The sequence below is a fragment of the Hyla sarda genome, chromosome 3, assembly GCF_029499605.1.
Source record: "Hyla sarda isolate aHylSar1 chromosome 3, aHylSar1.hap1, whole genome shotgun sequence".
NCBI classification, from domain to species: Eukaryota; Metazoa; Chordata; class Amphibia; order Anura; family Hylidae; genus Hyla; species Hyla sarda.
This window is the reverse complement of record NC_079191.1, coordinates 91,538,265-91,554,692: the sequence shown is the minus strand read 5'-3', so window position 1 is coordinate 91,554,692 and position 16,428 is coordinate 91,538,265. Positions and strand designations below refer to the sequence as shown.

The 16,428-nt window shown below is 43.8% G+C and overlaps 1 protein-coding gene across 10 annotated transcripts in view; it reads left to right on the top strand.

Moving 5' to 3' along the window:
* The window catches only part of ARHGEF4 (Rho guanine nucleotide exchange factor 4), a 212,776-nt gene extending 200,891 nt beyond the window's left edge, over positions 1–11,885 (top strand). For 9 of the 10 annotated variants that reach the window (XM_056564586.1, XM_056564585.1, XM_056564584.1 and 6 more), the window contains 2 exons: positions 2,850–2,927; positions 6,495–11,885. In XM_056564586.1, coding sequence (XP_056420561.1) covers positions 2,850–2,927; positions 6,495–6,652 — 236 coding nt within the window. In that variant the 3' untranslated portion in view covers positions 6,653–11,885. The remainder of the gene's footprint in view (positions 1–2,849; positions 2,928–6,494) is intronic. The other variant, XR_008891034.1, reaches the window with a different exon arrangement.
* Positions 11,886–16,428: the final 4,543 nt, after the last annotated feature.

The following is a 16,428-nucleotide window of genomic DNA, read 5'->3' as shown; positions in this document are numbered from 1 at the left end:
GAGTTCATGTAGATTAGCAGGGATTTCTCGTGCGGCCAGAACATCTTTAATGTTGCTGGATAGGCCTTTTTTAAAGGTCGCGCAGAGGGCCTCATTATTCCAGGATAATTCTGAAGCAAGAGTACGGAATTGTACGGCATACTCGCCAACGGAAGAATTACCCTGGACCAGGTTCAACAGGGCAGTCTCAGCAGAAGAGGCTCGGGCAGGTTCCTCAAAGACACTTCGGATTTCCGAGAAGAAGGAGTGTACAGAGGCAGTGACGGGGTCATTGCGGTCCCAGAGCGGTGTGGCCCAAGACAGGGCTTTTCCAGACAGAAGGCTGACTACGAAAGCCACCTTAGACCTTTCAGTGGGAAACTGGTCCGACATCATCTCCAAGTGCAGGGAACATTGGGAAAGAAAGCCACGGCAAAACTTAGAGTCCCCATCAAATTTATCCGGCAAGGATAGGCGTAGACCAGAAGCGGCCATTTGCTGCGGAGGAGGTGCAGGAGCTGGCGGAGGAGATGATTGCTGAAGCTGTGGTAGTAACTGCTGTAGCATAACGGTCAGTTGAGACAGCTGTTGGCCTTGTTGCGCTATCTGTTGTGACTGCTGGGCGACCACCGTGGTGAGGTCAGCGACAACTGGCAGAGGAACTTCAGCGGGATCCATGGCCGGATCTACTGTCACGATGCCGGCTGGCAGGTAGTGGATCCTCTGTGCCGGAGAGGGATTGGCGTGGACCGTGCTAGTGGATCGGTTCTAAGTCACTACTGGTTTTCACCAGAGCCCGCCGCAAAGCGGGATGGTCTTGCTGTGGCGGTAGTGACCAGGTCGTATCCACTAGCAACGGCTCACCTCTCTGGCTGCTGAAGATAGGCGCGGTACAAGGGAGTAGACAGAAGCAAGGTCGGACGTAGCAGAAGGTCGGGGCAGGCAGCAAGGATCGTAGTCAGGGGCAACGGCAGAAGGTCTGGAACACAGGCTAGGAACACACAAGGAAACGCTTTCACTGGCACGATGGCAACAAGATCCGGCAAGGAAGTGCAGGGGAAGTGAGGTGATATAGGGAAGTGCACAGGTGATCAGACTAATTGGAACCACTGCGCCAATCAGCGGCGCAGTGGCCCTTTAAATCGCAAAGACCCGGCGCGCGCGCGCCCTAAGGAGCGGGGCCGCGCGCGCCGGGACAGGACCGACGGAGAGCGAGTCAGGTACGGGAGCCGGGGTGCGCATCGCGAGCGGGCGCTACCCGCATCGCGAATCGCATCCCGGCTGGAGGCGGTATCGCAGCGCCCCGGGTCAGTGGATCTGACCGGAGCGCTGCAGTGAGGAGAGTGTAGCGAGCGCTCCGGGGAGGAGCGGGGACCCGGAGCGCTCGGCGTAACACACATTGATATAGATTTTTTTTTATTTGACTGCTAAAAAAAAAAGGAGGGGCTTGTTTTTTGCGGGGTAAGATGTAGCTTTTATTTGTACCATTTTGGAGTACAGGAGGACTTTTTCCTTTTTAATCCATATACTCACCCTATGGGACTTCAATGTGTGATCAATTAAAGGGTCATCCCACAATGAAAAGTTAACCATAGGATAGTGGATAACCAGCTGATTGGTGGGTGCATGACCACTGGGACCCCCATGATCAGCACAGGCCTTGGCGATGTTTAGAAGCCCCATAGAGAATGAATGGAGCACTGACCACATTCCACGGCACATTTCACCTAGGTTTTTGTGATCGGCAGGGGGGCTAGTGGTAGGACACCCATTGATCAACTATCCTATGGACAGGATATTACATTTAATTGTGGGATAACACCTTTAATGGTTTGCACAATACTTTGTCATACTAGTGTATTGCAATGTACTGATCATTTTATCAATTTTCTGTTGTAAAAGGAGTACAAGGGTCTATAGACCTTCACTAGACCCCTAGCTGCGATCACATCACACCATGGGGGGGGGGGGGGGGATAGGGTGTTAAAGGGGCGGTCTGCCTCTTTGTCTAACCACCTAGATGCTGCAGTTGCTACTAACCGTGGCATCTAGGGCATTAAAGGGATCGGATAAGATTGTGTAAAACACAACTGACACCAGCGGACCCACAATTTAGGTGCAAGCAGGTGTGAACTGCATACAATACACTATACAAGAAAAGGGGCAATACAATAGTATCTACTCTCTAGGTTTGATTTGACTTTTTGATTGCGTTTTTAAAAAATAAAATTCAGGAGTTGCAGCTAGTTACTAACTACAACTCCCAGCATGCCCTGATACAGCCTCTGGCTCAGTAGCTGCCCCAGCATGTTGGACTATTGAGTATTGGACTATTGGACTATTGAGTAGTATAAAGTATAGGTCAGTGTTTTCCAATTAGGGGTGCCTCCAGCTGTTGCAAAACTACAACTCCCAGCATGCCCGGACAGCCAACGGCTGTCCGGGCATGCTGGGATTTGTAGTTTTGCAACAGCTGGAGGCGCTCTGATTGGGAAACACTGGCATAGCATATGGTGCAACATTCCGGGAGTTGGAGGATTGGTTGGATAAATACCGGCCATTGTAGTTTTGCAACAGCTGGAGGCACACTGGTTGGGAAACACTGGCTTAATGTATAAACAGTATGCAGAAAGCTTATAAACTCAGAAAGTGGTAGAATTACTGAAGCAGGGGATGGAATAGGTTAAAGTGTCATACATTCAGTGTTGTGCTGCTCCATAACTAAACATTGGATAACATTCAGACCTGTAATCGTCGGAAAGTAAATAATATTGATAAAAATCAATGTACTTTTTTTTTGTTTTTTTTCAGCTTTGAGCCTATATGATTCACAAATCCATAATACAAAGTTAACTTGCATTTGTTTCCAGGTTTCAGCATCAGTGAAATACAAAGGAAGCAGGCGATGATGAACGCCAATAAACCGCGTCCTGCCGGGAAGCCAAAAGGTGAGTGTTGGTGTAGAGGTGGGGTGATCATATAGTACTGGGGACATCATATCATCAGATCAATCATTGTAAAATCAAGAATGGAGAAACTACATCGAAATACATTACGTTGGCAATGGCCGACAGACCAACATTTTAATACAGCAGGTAGGTTAGCAGTAGCCTGACACCTCCTATCTATGTAGAAAAAATTAAGAATTAAAAGGGTTAACCAGGATTAGTAAAAGCTACTTTCTTCCAAAAACAGTGCCACTCTTGTTTGGGTGTGGTATTGCAGCTCAGTTCCATTTAAAGGGGTATTCCAGGAAAAAACTTTTTTTTATATATCAACTGGTTCCAGAAAGTTAAACAGATTTGTAAATTACTTCTATTAAAAAATGTTAATCCTTTCAGTCCTTATGAGCTTCTGAATTTAAGGTTGTTCTTTTCTGTCTAAGTGCTCTCTGATGACACCTGTCTCGGGAAACGCCCAGTTTAGAAGCAAATCCCCATAGCAAACCTCTTCTAAACTGGGCTGTTCCCGAAACACGTGTCATCAGAGATTACTTAGACAGAAAAGAACAACCTAAACTTCAGGAGCTCATAAGTACTGAAAGGATTAAGATTTTTTTAATAGAAGTAATTTACAAATCTGTTTAACTTTCTGGAGCCAGTTGATATATAAAAAAAAGTTTTTTCCTGGATAACCCCTTTAAGTAAATGGAGCCGAGTTGTAACACCAGCCTGAGGACAGGTGTGGTGCTGTTTTTGGAAGACAGCACCTATGCATTTCTAATTCTGAATATTCCCTTTACATAAATTAAAGGGGTACTCCGGTGGAATTTTTTTTTTTTTTTTTTAATGAACTGGTGCCAGAAAGTTAAAAAGATTTGTAAACTACTTGTATTAAAAAAATCTTTATTAGCAGCTGTATGCTACCGAGGAAATTCTATTTTTTTGGGGAATTTCTTTTTTATCTTGTCCACATTGCTCTCTGCTGACACCTCTGTCCGTCTCAGGAACTGTCCAGAGCAGCATAGGTTTGTAAGGGGATTTTCTCCTGCTCTGGACAGTTCCTGATACGGGCATCAGGTGTCAGCAGAGAGCACTGTAGACAAGACAAAAAAAGAAATGAAAAAGAAGTGAATTTCCTCTGTAGCATACATCTGCTAATAAGTACTGGAAGGGTAAAGATTTTTTAATAGAAGTCATTTACAAATCTGTTTAGCTTTCTGGCACCAGTTGATAAAAAAAAAAAAAAAAAAATGTTTTCTATAGGAGTACCCCTTTAAACTATTGGATCCTCATTGCTATCAGGAAGTCCTAGAATATATTTTGGAATTGCATAAATAGCAAATCCCTTTTAAAACACATAGTTTTTAATAATTCTCTAGAACGTTCTGGAAATATCATGCGAGACCGTGAGACATTTCCCATTCCCTCCACTGACGACGCAAGTCTTTTATTCAGCAGATTACAGGCTTTTTGTCACAGTGTGTCTGCTGTGGAGCTGACATTGAGCGAGTCTTCTAATACTATGATATAAGGAAATGCTATTTATGCAGTTTCCTTATAAAGCAAATATCCACCCAAAACCTCTTTTTTTTTTTTTTTTTTTTTTTTTAAACATAGATTCCAAAATTCTGTACTAAATAATGATCAATATATTTGTATAGAGGGCACAGCTCAGACTCCCTGCATAGACATAGAATATGGGCATGTTCACACTGCAGAATGTCCACCCTGGCAATTTTACTTGTAATCTATGGAATGTTGCTTTTCTCTTTTTTTTTTTTATTAAATGTGGATGTTCACTCCAAGGGTGTATTCACACGTACAGTATTCTGCGCATATTTGATGCGCATCATTTGAAGCTCTGTTCAGTCAATTAGTTTACATTAAATTTGCGCAGAACACTATAAGGGGAGATTTATCAAAACCTGTCCAGAGGAAAAGTCACACTCTTTCAGCAACCAATCAGATTACTTCTTTCATATTTAGGGTGCGTTCACACTCTATTTGTTTTTGCGGGTTTTCTGCTGCATATTTGAAAGGGGGCGGGCTCTTCTTGGCTGTCCGTAGCAGATTTTCCACGGAGGAATTTACGCTGCGGAAAATCCGCCGCAAGCCTCATTGAAGTCAGTAGGGATTGTGGCAGATTTTCCGCGGCGGAAAATCTGCTACGGACAGCCGAGAAGAGCCCGCCCACTTTCAAGTATGCAGCGGAAAACCTGCAAGAACAAATAGCGTGTGAATGCACCCTTAAAGATTCCTCTGAAAAATTAAAGAAGCGATCTGATTGGTTGCTATGGGCAACTCAGCAGTTTTTCCTCTGGACAGGTTTTGTTAAGTATCCCCTAAGTCTCTGGCTGCATGGAATGCTGGGAAAGGTCACAGACATCAGTAAAATAAAAAGACTTGCACTACAGCACTTCCAGGTGAGGGACCTGTGCATGAAAACTTGACAAATTGTTGCTCTAAGCGTCTATTCACACGGCAAAATTTCCGTACATCCGCACCAATTCCGCTTCCGCGTTCATTTGGGTGGTTTCTGGCTTGCGTGAATTTCAGAAGTGTGAATTGGAGTGCAGAATCCCATAGAAGTCTATTGGGCTTTTATTTGAGGTGGAAATTCTGCTGTGGAATCTCCAGGTAGAAAGTTTCCACCCGGAGATTCCAAGTGCGGCCAGCGCCAACTGAATCAGTCGGTGCTAGGACCGTGCGGACACTGCAGTCTCCAATAGACTGCAGTGTGTTCTGCGAGTATATCCGCCTGAAGAATGAGCAACACCATTCTTCAGGTGGAAATTTCCAAACGGATTTTCCGTTCACAAATTCCGCTTCACAAATTCTGAAGAGTGAATTTGTGAACGTAAACCCATTCACTATACAGTACATTTTAGTGAGTGGAATTTCTGCCTGCAATTTCAAAGCGGATTTGCAGACGGAAATTCCATAGTGTGAATCTAGCCTTAAAAACTACAGATTGGGGCACATAAACAGGCCCATATAAGGAGAAATAACAAAAAGTTATAGGGGTCAGAAAAGGACAAAATAACCCCCCCCCCCCCCCCCCCCCGGCTAATGTGTATCCTGTGCTATTACGCATATATCATTTATTATGCAAATTTGCATCACTGGTATTTTATTTTTATTTTTAATTTTTTGCAAGAAAGGTGGCAACCCTAGTGGAGAAATTCGCCGGAGCCAAGGCTGGTGCAAAGATTTTTGCCACCCTAGGCAAAAGCTAATTTTTCCACCCCCTTGACCCGACCCATTGGCCTGACCTTTAACATGCCCAACCTTCCAACTGGGGTGTCACGTGCCCCCTCCTCATGTAATTAGCTTCCTACTGTGGTGACACACTGTAACAAACCTCCTCCTCACGCTGCTGGCTGAGCGAGTGGTTTGGATGCAGGTTGTCTAACTTTCTTGCGGGAGGCAGAGCAGCGCCCCCATCAAGAGGGCGCCCTAGGAGGCTGCCTATTTTGCCTATAGGCAGAGCCGGCCATGTGTGGAGCTGATTCATATGTTATAACCGGCGGCTAGATACAATTCTCACAGAACCTGTTTCTTTTCACTTTCCAGCCGTTAATAGGACGTACTATGATTTCTGGATGAGACAGAAGCATCCCACGTTGCCTGCCAACCTCCCACAGCAACAAGTCTTCATGCTTGCTGAACCCAAGCGCAAACCCTCCAATTTCTGGCAGAACATCAGCCGTCTGACTCCCTTCCGAAAATAAAGGACCTTTTTTGCGATCTGCTCTTGCATCCTGTGCATAGAAAGCACTTTACCCACAGTTGACAAAGTGCCCGTGCCTGGGACCCCTATCCTTCTACAGGGCATGGCGCTAGCTGGTACATTGCTCCATATTTATTTTTTAGAAAGAATTGGACATATTTTACATGTTCTCTGTTGCTGCCTCTGATCGTCCGGGAAGTGTTGTAGTTTTTCTCCAGGGTTTTATTTTTTATTTTTTGTTCTGTAATGTAATGAACTGTTCTTTTGTTTTTATAATGTTTACCAGATGACTATTTTATGAACTTACACTGAATCTATACATTGAATACTCAGAACGGAGTCACGATAGTTGACAATGAGTTAAAAAATGTATATATAACCTAACAGGATATTAAACCTTATTTTAAGGTGAAGAGAATGCTATGTTAAGGAGCACTATTCGAGATGAGGCCTATATTTTCTCTATATATTGATAGACTATATCTGAATCTGACTCGTGCAGTTTGCACCAAAAACACTGTCTTACGTGATGTGTGCCCCATTTACATAGTTTCTGCTGGGTCTAACAAAGAGGCATGGCTTTGGTGCTCCAAAAAATTTAGCTAAATTTTAGTGCACGATGCTGACTTGAAGGAAGACGACTAACAGTTGGTCTAAACTTAGACTTCACACTGGGATACAAATAGGAAAAAAAATTGGCACTTGGGTAAATTCTGCAAAACTTCATTTGAAACTCATAAAACACCATACAGGTACAAGTGCACCGCAAAGGAGCAAAGTTGTAGGCAAGTAAACAAACAACGCGTTTCTGGCTCTTAGCCCTTAGTCATCATGATCTTAACTCAACAGATCATGACTAAGGGAGAACAGACAGAAACACAAGGATCGTTCACTTTTTACAACTTTGCACCTTTGCTGTGCACCTCTACCTGTATGGTGTTTTAAGTTTCTAATAGACTTGAAGCATTTACCAAATACAGTGGTCCCTCAACATACGATGGTAATCCGTTCCAAACCAACCATCGTTTGTTGAAACCATCGTATGTTGACGGATCCGTGCAATGTAAAGTATAGGACAGTGGTCTACAACCTGCAGACCTCCAGATGTTGCAAAACTACAACACCCAGTGTTTTGCAACATCTGGAGGTCCGCAGGTTGTAGACCACTGTTAGAGAAAGTTGTACTCACCTGTCCCCGCCGCTCCGGACCGTCACCGCTCGTCACCGCTGTCCGGGATGTCGCCGTCCATCGCTGTCGCCGCGTTACCGAGGTGTTCCTGACACTCCGGCAAGGCCTCTGCTTCCCCGTCAATTGCGCTCTCCGTCGCCGTGCTGATGGAGAGCGCCGACAATGCAGAGGATCCCGAAGAGGACGCGCAGGAGCCCCGCGGACAGGTGAGTGACCATCACCGGAGCACACGAAGCACCGTAAACGGCTATCCGGCGGCAGCTGAAGCAGTCATTGCTGCCGGATAGCCGTTTATGCAATGGCCCCGACATAAAAAAGCATCGTATGTTGATGAGGCCATCGCATGTTGAAATGATCGTATGTCGTGGCCATCGTAGGTCGAGGGGTCACTGTAACAGAATTTTTTCCGATTTGTTTGGATGTTGGAGGTTTGCCGTTCCGAGCGCGGCAGACAGGTGTACTGATTACTTCTCTCCTATTGATACGCCAGCTTTATCGATCAGCCTGATCACACTATGAGAAATCTAGTGCATTTATCTGTCTTAGTTTGCGCTGCCTAAGAATTAGATGGTTTTGGTAAATCTGGGCCTGTGCTCTACAGATCGCCCCCTATGGTTACACAACATTTACAGCACTTGCTTTAAAAAGTTTGTAGGCCAGTATTGTTTATACAGCAATCATTGCAAATGTTGTTTTATGGCTCTTTTTCTGACAAGCCCCCCCCCCCAAATTTAAAAATATATATACATATCATACTAAGACCAGTTTTACTCAGGTTGCTAGAATTTATGAAAAGAGTTCTCTGGGTCCTGCACTATTTTGGTCCCCCTGAGATCTGTTCTAAGGGCCTTATATTACAAAGTATGAGCACAATTCTAGTTTCACGACCAATAGCGCTGTCCCAGCATGTACAGTGATCCATAAAGTGGCTTTAAAGGTGTATTTCCTTGGTATACACCAGAACATTATGGTCAGCAAGCCCCACCCCCTCACCTGCCTCACCCCGGTCTTACCTTCACCTTCAGAAAAAGGGGTAAAACCCTTTAAGAAGCTTCTAAAGAGGTTTTAAAGAATTAGAGCTCTTTTCCCATTCATCCAGCATCTGGCATATTTGCCATCCGGCATACATTTTCTTCATCTAAAAAGACATTGCATGCAGTTTTATTTTATCCAGCAAACCCACATAAGATGGCAATTATACCACATGGTTCATAAGTCCAGCCCCATAATCCATTTTAGCTAATGGTGCAACAGATGAGACATTGGGTGCAAAAGATCCAGCTTGTTGAGTGTCCATTTAATTCCATGCAGGATGGTGCCAGATCACTGGACGTATGTAAACCAAGCCTAACAAATTTGTAGAGGGATCAATGGCAGACAGAGAGGTAGAAAAAAATGCATAATTTCATCATATTTGTATATATTTAAGCACCTCGTGGTAGCTGCAGACAAGGATGTGGCTACCATGAGCATCCATGCCCATTTTACCTCCTGTTTTCTCCCCTCCCATTCCAAATGTAATGCCTTGTGTATGTCAGAGGGTAAGCACTATACACCATTCCTTCAAAGATTTGACACTTTTTAATACATATCAGGACCTCCAGGTGTTGCCGAATTACAACTCACAGTATATATCAGTGATCAGAGCCTAATTGTTTACAATAGCAGCTGTATGGTGCAGTAAAGTACGTATTGACTAAGAAAACATTGACTTCTCTCGAAATGTTGGTGTCTATAACGCTTACTCCTAACACCAAAATAAAAAAGTTACTGTATATACTTTCAACTTCTTCTGCCCTCACCACTGAGGTAGTATATAGCTGCTTTATCAAAGCCATGACACACAAGGGTTTGTTACATTACGTTCAGGGTATGGTGGTGGCCCTAGTGGTAATTGAAGGCCTTTTAATAAAATGGCGGGAATCTGAGGTGGCATCTACTGTCAATATTACAGTGGAGTGGTATGATCCGCCCTACAATGCACAAGTGCTCCTAATAAACACCCAATTGATGACATCATAACTCACTAATGAGAATTGAAAACCTTTCTCTCATAGACAATGTCCATTCCAAGTCTCATACTCAGCAATTATACAGCGCATATAACTTTCAATCTTTCATGTTCCTCGACCCTTTCTTTCTTTAAATTTTCAAGTTGCTTTTTGCTGTTCGTGGAATGCACAGTTTCTTGTGTAGCCTTCTCAGGATTTATTGAACCTATTAGCAGGAAAGTCCATGTGGGGTGTGGGAGGGTGCCCATTCCAGGCTGGACTTGTCTCTGTTTTGATGGGTGATCATGACCTGTACAGGAATGTGGTGATGCAATGATAACATACAAGACCACTACAAACATCTATTCCTGGGTGGTTAGGAGTGTTTTAAAGGGTTACTCCAGTTATCAAAAACATCTGATCATGGGGGATACTGCTCAAGCAATCACCGGTCGTAGAACTGTCCCACCTCAGCTGGTCATTGGCCAGGTAGTCTCGGAAGGTGGGGGCTGGATCACTCAGCAGTAATCTGAAGATCATGCGGTGTCCCAGCATGATTAGACACGTATCCTGTGTTTATAGGTTATGTTATTCATAACTGGAGTACAGATTTAAGGAGGCCATACACTTAGGACAGGTTCACACTACAGAATCCACAACCAGAAATGTTTCAGCCGGAGATTCTGTGTGCGGCCAGAGAAAACTAAATCGGTTGGTGCCAGGAACGCACGGAATCCAATAGACTGCAATGTATGCGGCGTGGATTCCGCCAGAACATTAGGCAAGTTCAATGTCCTAGGAGAATTCACCTGATTTTACCTCTAAAGTGGAATTCCATAGTGTAAACATACCCTTAGAAGTAGGTTGATGCTCACTAACTGTTGAACAAACAATCGTCTGGTCCATATCGGCCAATACATCAATAAAAACAATCCTTCTGTAATATTTTGGTGGTGTTCTGAAAATATTTTACATTTTTCAATAATTTCAAACACAGACGGCTCCTTTTTAGGCCAACATGATGGTCCCTTGTTTCATTCCACCAAATAAATAATTGTTTTGGTTGAATTAGTAAATTTTTTATTAACTTTAATGGAATAGGCACCTTTAGTTTTAAGCAGTCTCTTAACGGGCCTTGTTCTTATCCCCGGGTCCCATCCTTTACATAAGCTACGGGGAAAGCTTGTGTAGCACAAGGAGGCATTCTCTTTTAGCAAATACAATTTTCTGTGTAAATTCCAATACATGGAGATCAAGAAAGAAAGAATTGAAGAGAAGCAACCTAGAGAATACATGAAGGCAAAGGAATAAACATGGATTGTGCATGAATGCAGGGGCATAGCTATAGGGGGCAGGGGTGTAGCTATAGAGGTAGCAGTCGCATCGGGGCCCTGGTGCCCCAAAGCACATCTGCCCCATAAAAGAGCAGCACAATAGTGGGCATATGGGGCCCTGTTGCAGATTTTGCATCGGGGCCCCAAAGTTACAAGCTACGCCTCTCATATGGGGTGCAGTCACACTGGGGTGTCTTGGCCTCAAAACACATTTGCCCCATAAGAGACCAGTTTTATAATTAGGACATAGGGCCCTGTTGCAGATTTTGCATTGGGGCCCAGAAGCTACAAGTTACGCCTCTGTATGTATGTAATTCAGTGGACTTACCATGCACTAACCGGCTCATTGGCGTGTGTTTACATACATGTCTATGCAGACATACACAAGGCATTTTTTCTATCACATCCGAGTCTAAATGTATGTGCCTAAATCTAAAGCTGCTGCTCGAGTGACGTTCTCATCCTCAACGGAATGCCGCCATCTCTGTACAGCGGCAAAGGTGTTAAAAACTCTCTCCTTTATGAAATTCATTGCCATCTTTTCTACCTATTAACACTGACTTTATTTATGAGAAATAATACGTATAGTGTATTTTTAACAATGTCTGTAATCTTACCTAGATGGATTGTATAATTTCATGCTTGTTTTTTTTTTGGAAACTGTATATTTGTTCTTTACGTAAATTAAATAAATTGCCTTACATAGTACGAACCTTCAAAGCCATACACAACAAAGCCGTACTGGTCTGCGTCACTCATTGTCTAAACCTGTGTAACGAAGGTACATGGGGCATTCACCTTAGATTAGTGGGCTCCAAACTGTGGACCGCCGAGTGTTGCAAAACTACAACTCCTAGCATGTCCGGACAGCCAACGGCTGTCCGGACATGCTAGGAGTTGTAGTTTTGCAATAGCTGGAGGTCCACAGTTTAAAGACCACTGCCCTAGGGCCTTCATCATTCCCATTCACTGCATTGAATCTGTCTTGACTAATACAATGAAAAAACTAAAACAAAGTGGGGTTGTCACCAAGGTGGGAGGTTATACACATTTGTGCCAAGGTCAATGAACTTACATCACTAGTGGCCGTTTTAAATGGGGACATTCACTTCAAAAAAACTTTTGACACGTTGTAGAGACGTGCCAAAAGTTTTGATTGGTTGGGGTCTCAGTGCCCTACTGATGACTAGATATAGCCAGTAAAAGTGTGCGCCAAGTGGGTTCTCTCCCAGCTCTGTCCATGCAACAGAGACAGACGTCTATAGAAAGTCTATGGGACAAAGCAATAGGAAAGCTCGTATGGCACTGCGCTGATCCAGGAGATCTAATGTATGGGCTTAGATGGTTCTTGCAATCAGATGATGGCGGTGCTCTGGCTAACTATAATGGGCAATAGTAGGCATATTCATGAGAAGAAATAAAAAGCCGGCCACTCACCAAGGTCCATCTTCACGCTTTTATTCCAGCTAGATACTCACATGTACAAAGGGGGGCCATTGGTATGGCTGGAAGAAGCACTTGTTAAAGGGGTATTCCAGGCAAAACCTTTTTAATATATATATAAACTGGCTCCGGAAAGTTAAACAGATTTGTAAATTACTTCTATTGAAAAATCTTAATCCTTCCAATAGTTATTAGCTTCTGAAGTTTTCTGTCTAACTGCTCAATGATGATGTCACTTCCCGGGAGCAGTGCATGATGGGAGAATATCCCCATAGGAGCTGGACAGCTCCTGGGACGTGAGTCATAAGAGAGCAGTTAGACAGAAAACAACAACTCAACTTCAGAAGCTAATAACTATTGGAAGGATTAAGATTTTAATAGAAGTAATTTACAAATCTGTTTAACTTTCCGGAGCCAGTTGATATATAAAAAAAAGTTTTGGCCTGGAATACCCCTTTAAGTGCAAAATGGAGCTTGTTGCCTTTGTAATCCCAGCTCCCTCTCCCCCCTTTGTACATGTGAGAATCTTTCTGGAATAAAAGTGTGAAGATGGACCTTGGTGAGTGGCCGGCTTTTTCTTTCTGCTCATGAATATGAGAAAGCCTATGGGACCAGCCCCTGTAGTACGTACACAGAGTAAGGAAAAGCAAACTCTTTGGGTGTTTAAGGGTGCGTTCACACGTGCATATTTTTGCTGCAGATCTGCTGCAGATTTGCTGCTGCAGATTTTGCTGCCCATTGACTTTAATGGGTAGATAAATCTGCTGAAGCAAATCTGCAGCAGAAAATACGCACGTGTGAACGCACCCTAAAGCCTGAAGCTTTTTGGGTGTCTAAAGCCTGAAGCTCTTCGGGTGTCCAAAGCCTAAAGCTCTTTGGGTGTCTAAAACCTGAAGCTCTTTGGGTGTCTACAGCCTGAAGCTCTTTGGGTGTCTAAGGCCTGAAGCTCTTTGCGTGTCTAAAGCCCGAAGCTCTTTGGGTGTCTAAAGCCAGAAGCTCTTTGGGTGTCTAAAGCCTGAAGCTCTTTGGGTGTCTAAAAAGCCTGAAGCTCTTTGCGTGCCTAAAGCCTGAAGCTTTTTGCCTGTCTAAAGCCTGAAGCTCTTTGCGTGTCTAAAGCCAAAGCTCTTTGGATGTCTAAAGCCTAAAGCTCTTTGGGTGTCTATAGCTTGAAGCTTTTTGGGTGTCTAAAGCCTGAAGCTCTTTGGGTGTCCAAAGCCTGAAGCTCTTTGGGTGTCCAAAGCCTGAAGCTCTTTGGGTGTCCAAAGCCTGAAGCTCTTTGGGTGTCTAAAACCTGAAGCTCTTTACGTGTCTAAAGCCAAAGCATTTTGGGTGTCTAGACCCTGAAGCTCGTTGGGTGTCTGGAGCCTAAAGCTCGTTGGGTGTCAAGTCAAAGATTTTTGGGTGTCTAAAGTCTGAAGCTCTTTGGGTGTCTAAAACCTGAAGCTCTTGGGGTGTCTAAAGCCTGAAGCTCTTGTTGTACAAGCTTTCTTTACTACATTTTGAACTAATTTTCACAATGCTCTCTTATCAATGTTCCTCTTTCCACTATGTTCTGAAATGTTCTTAAAAGTAGCAAACTTGACAACATTTCAAACCAGAGTGCCAAGGTCACTGAACATAGTCTTGTAGCCTTTAGACTGCTCGTACTTGGTGAAAATAGCATTTGTAGTATCCAACGAAGAAGAAAGACAAGTAGGTGGCACTCACCAGCAGGGTAGGTTTATTGCAGTCCTTCAGACGGGATACAGGTCTCAGGCGGGGGAGTAGCGGTGGAGGACGGGGCTTGACCGGGAGCAACTGCATAGCGTACCTCCTATGTAAGTGGAGGTCACGCACGCAGACGCTGTTCCGGCTAGAGGAAGTGCGCGAGCCGCACGAAACAACTTCCGGTCAAGCCCCGTCCTCCACCGCTACTCCCCCGCCTGAGACCTGTATCCCGTCTGAAGGACTGCAATAAACCTACCCTGCTTGGTGAGTGCCGCCTACTTGTCTTTCCTCTTCGTTGGATCCATGTGCTTTGTGCTCCACCGTTGCAGGTCCCTGAGAGTCAGTGTCTGTGTTGCCTCGTGCTATCTTCCACACTTAGTCTCGTACGTGCCGGCTTCCTCTTCCTCCGCTGTGTTGTAGCATTTGTAGTATGCTCATACAGTTCTCTCATCTCCTTTTGTGAACAAGAAACAGGGAATAAAACTAGGCTTTTTAAAGGGGTACTCTGGAGGAAAAAAACTTCTTTAAATAAACTGGTGCCAGAAAGTTAAACAGATTTGTAAATTGCTTCTATTTAAAAATCAGCTGCTGTATGCTCCAGAGGAAGTTGTGTAGTTATTTTCAGTCTGACCACAGTGCTCTCTGCTGCCACCTCTGTCCGTATCAGGAACTGTCTGAGGAGAGGTTTACTGTTTGGATTTCCTTCTGCTCTGGACAGTTCCTGAAACAAACAGAGGTGTCAGCAGAAAGTACTGTGGTCAGAGTGGAAAGAACTACACAACATCCTCTGGAGCATACAGCAGCTGATCAGTTCTAGAAGGCTTGAGATTTTTAAATAGACATAACTGTATAATTACAGCTCTGCATAATTTTCTGGCACCAGCTGATATGAAATAATAGTTTTTTTTTTCCCCACTGGAGTACCTCTTTAAGCATCAAAGTGGCCATGCATAGGCTAATGAAAGTCATGTGATCAGAGACAAGGTTGGGACAGGTTAGTTTGATTATGTCTTTTGTTTCAAAGTGAACATGGACCATTAATCATGTCCTGGCATTGTTTACAATTCTGTATCCTTTTTCCTGCCGAGTTTTTATTTTTTGCCTTGTGATTATTTTGTATCAAACATATGAGTTTATATATATATATCCAAGGAGTTTCTGGAGTACGTAAAAGCTAGAGAACCCCAGCCTATGTCAGACATCACACTATTTTTTAAGCTTATTAGTCTACATAATTCTAGATTTTTAAAGGGTGTCACGATCACACCCTATCGGTCCAGCTAAGACGCTAGAGAGAGTGTGATGGTGCAAGGGTTAAAGCCGCCAGACCTCTGGGTATCCACTACTAGTCCCAGCAAGTCACCAAATTAACCCTTAGATAAACGTGTTTCCACCAGAGCTGCCTTCAGAAAGGTGAGCTCATATATTTAGAGATCAAAGAACAGAGCTGATTAATAAAACATTTAATCTGATAAAAGGTATCACAGTGCTATGCATAAAAATAAACAAATGACAAAAATATGAAAGAGTTTAGCAAGGCAAGTTCAGAAAACAAAAGATGAAGTTCTTACAGCATGATGATATAGCAGTCCTTGTCAGTGAGTTCCAGCTGTTCTTAGGATGGTCTTGTCAGCTTGTTGCACAGAATTGAAGACAGTGAGTCTAGCATTGCTAAAATATTATATATCAGCCTTTTTGGGCATCTCTCTTCCTGGTCCTCTTATCTGGTTGATTATATGATGGGACCAGAGTGCCCTTATATCCTGTTGCTTCAAAAAAGCCTCTGACTTCAAAGGAGATACAAACAAACAGCCAGACCCCCAATAAAATGCAATACACAAAAGGATACACCGTCTGAATGACCTCTCACCCATGTCTTGGATAATCCATCACACACAGTTATAATTTCTAATACACATATAGGATTTTAATAATCAGGCCTTGGGCCTGACACCTCCCCCTTAAGATGGGGACAGAGAGATCTTGCCTCTCCAGGCTGATAGATTGGTCTCCCTTAACCATCTATTTCTTTTCTTGACACCACAGGCCCTGCATTCCCAGGTAAAGATGGCACTGAAGGGGCCTATTTCCTCATTTAGCTGCCTCTTCTTTG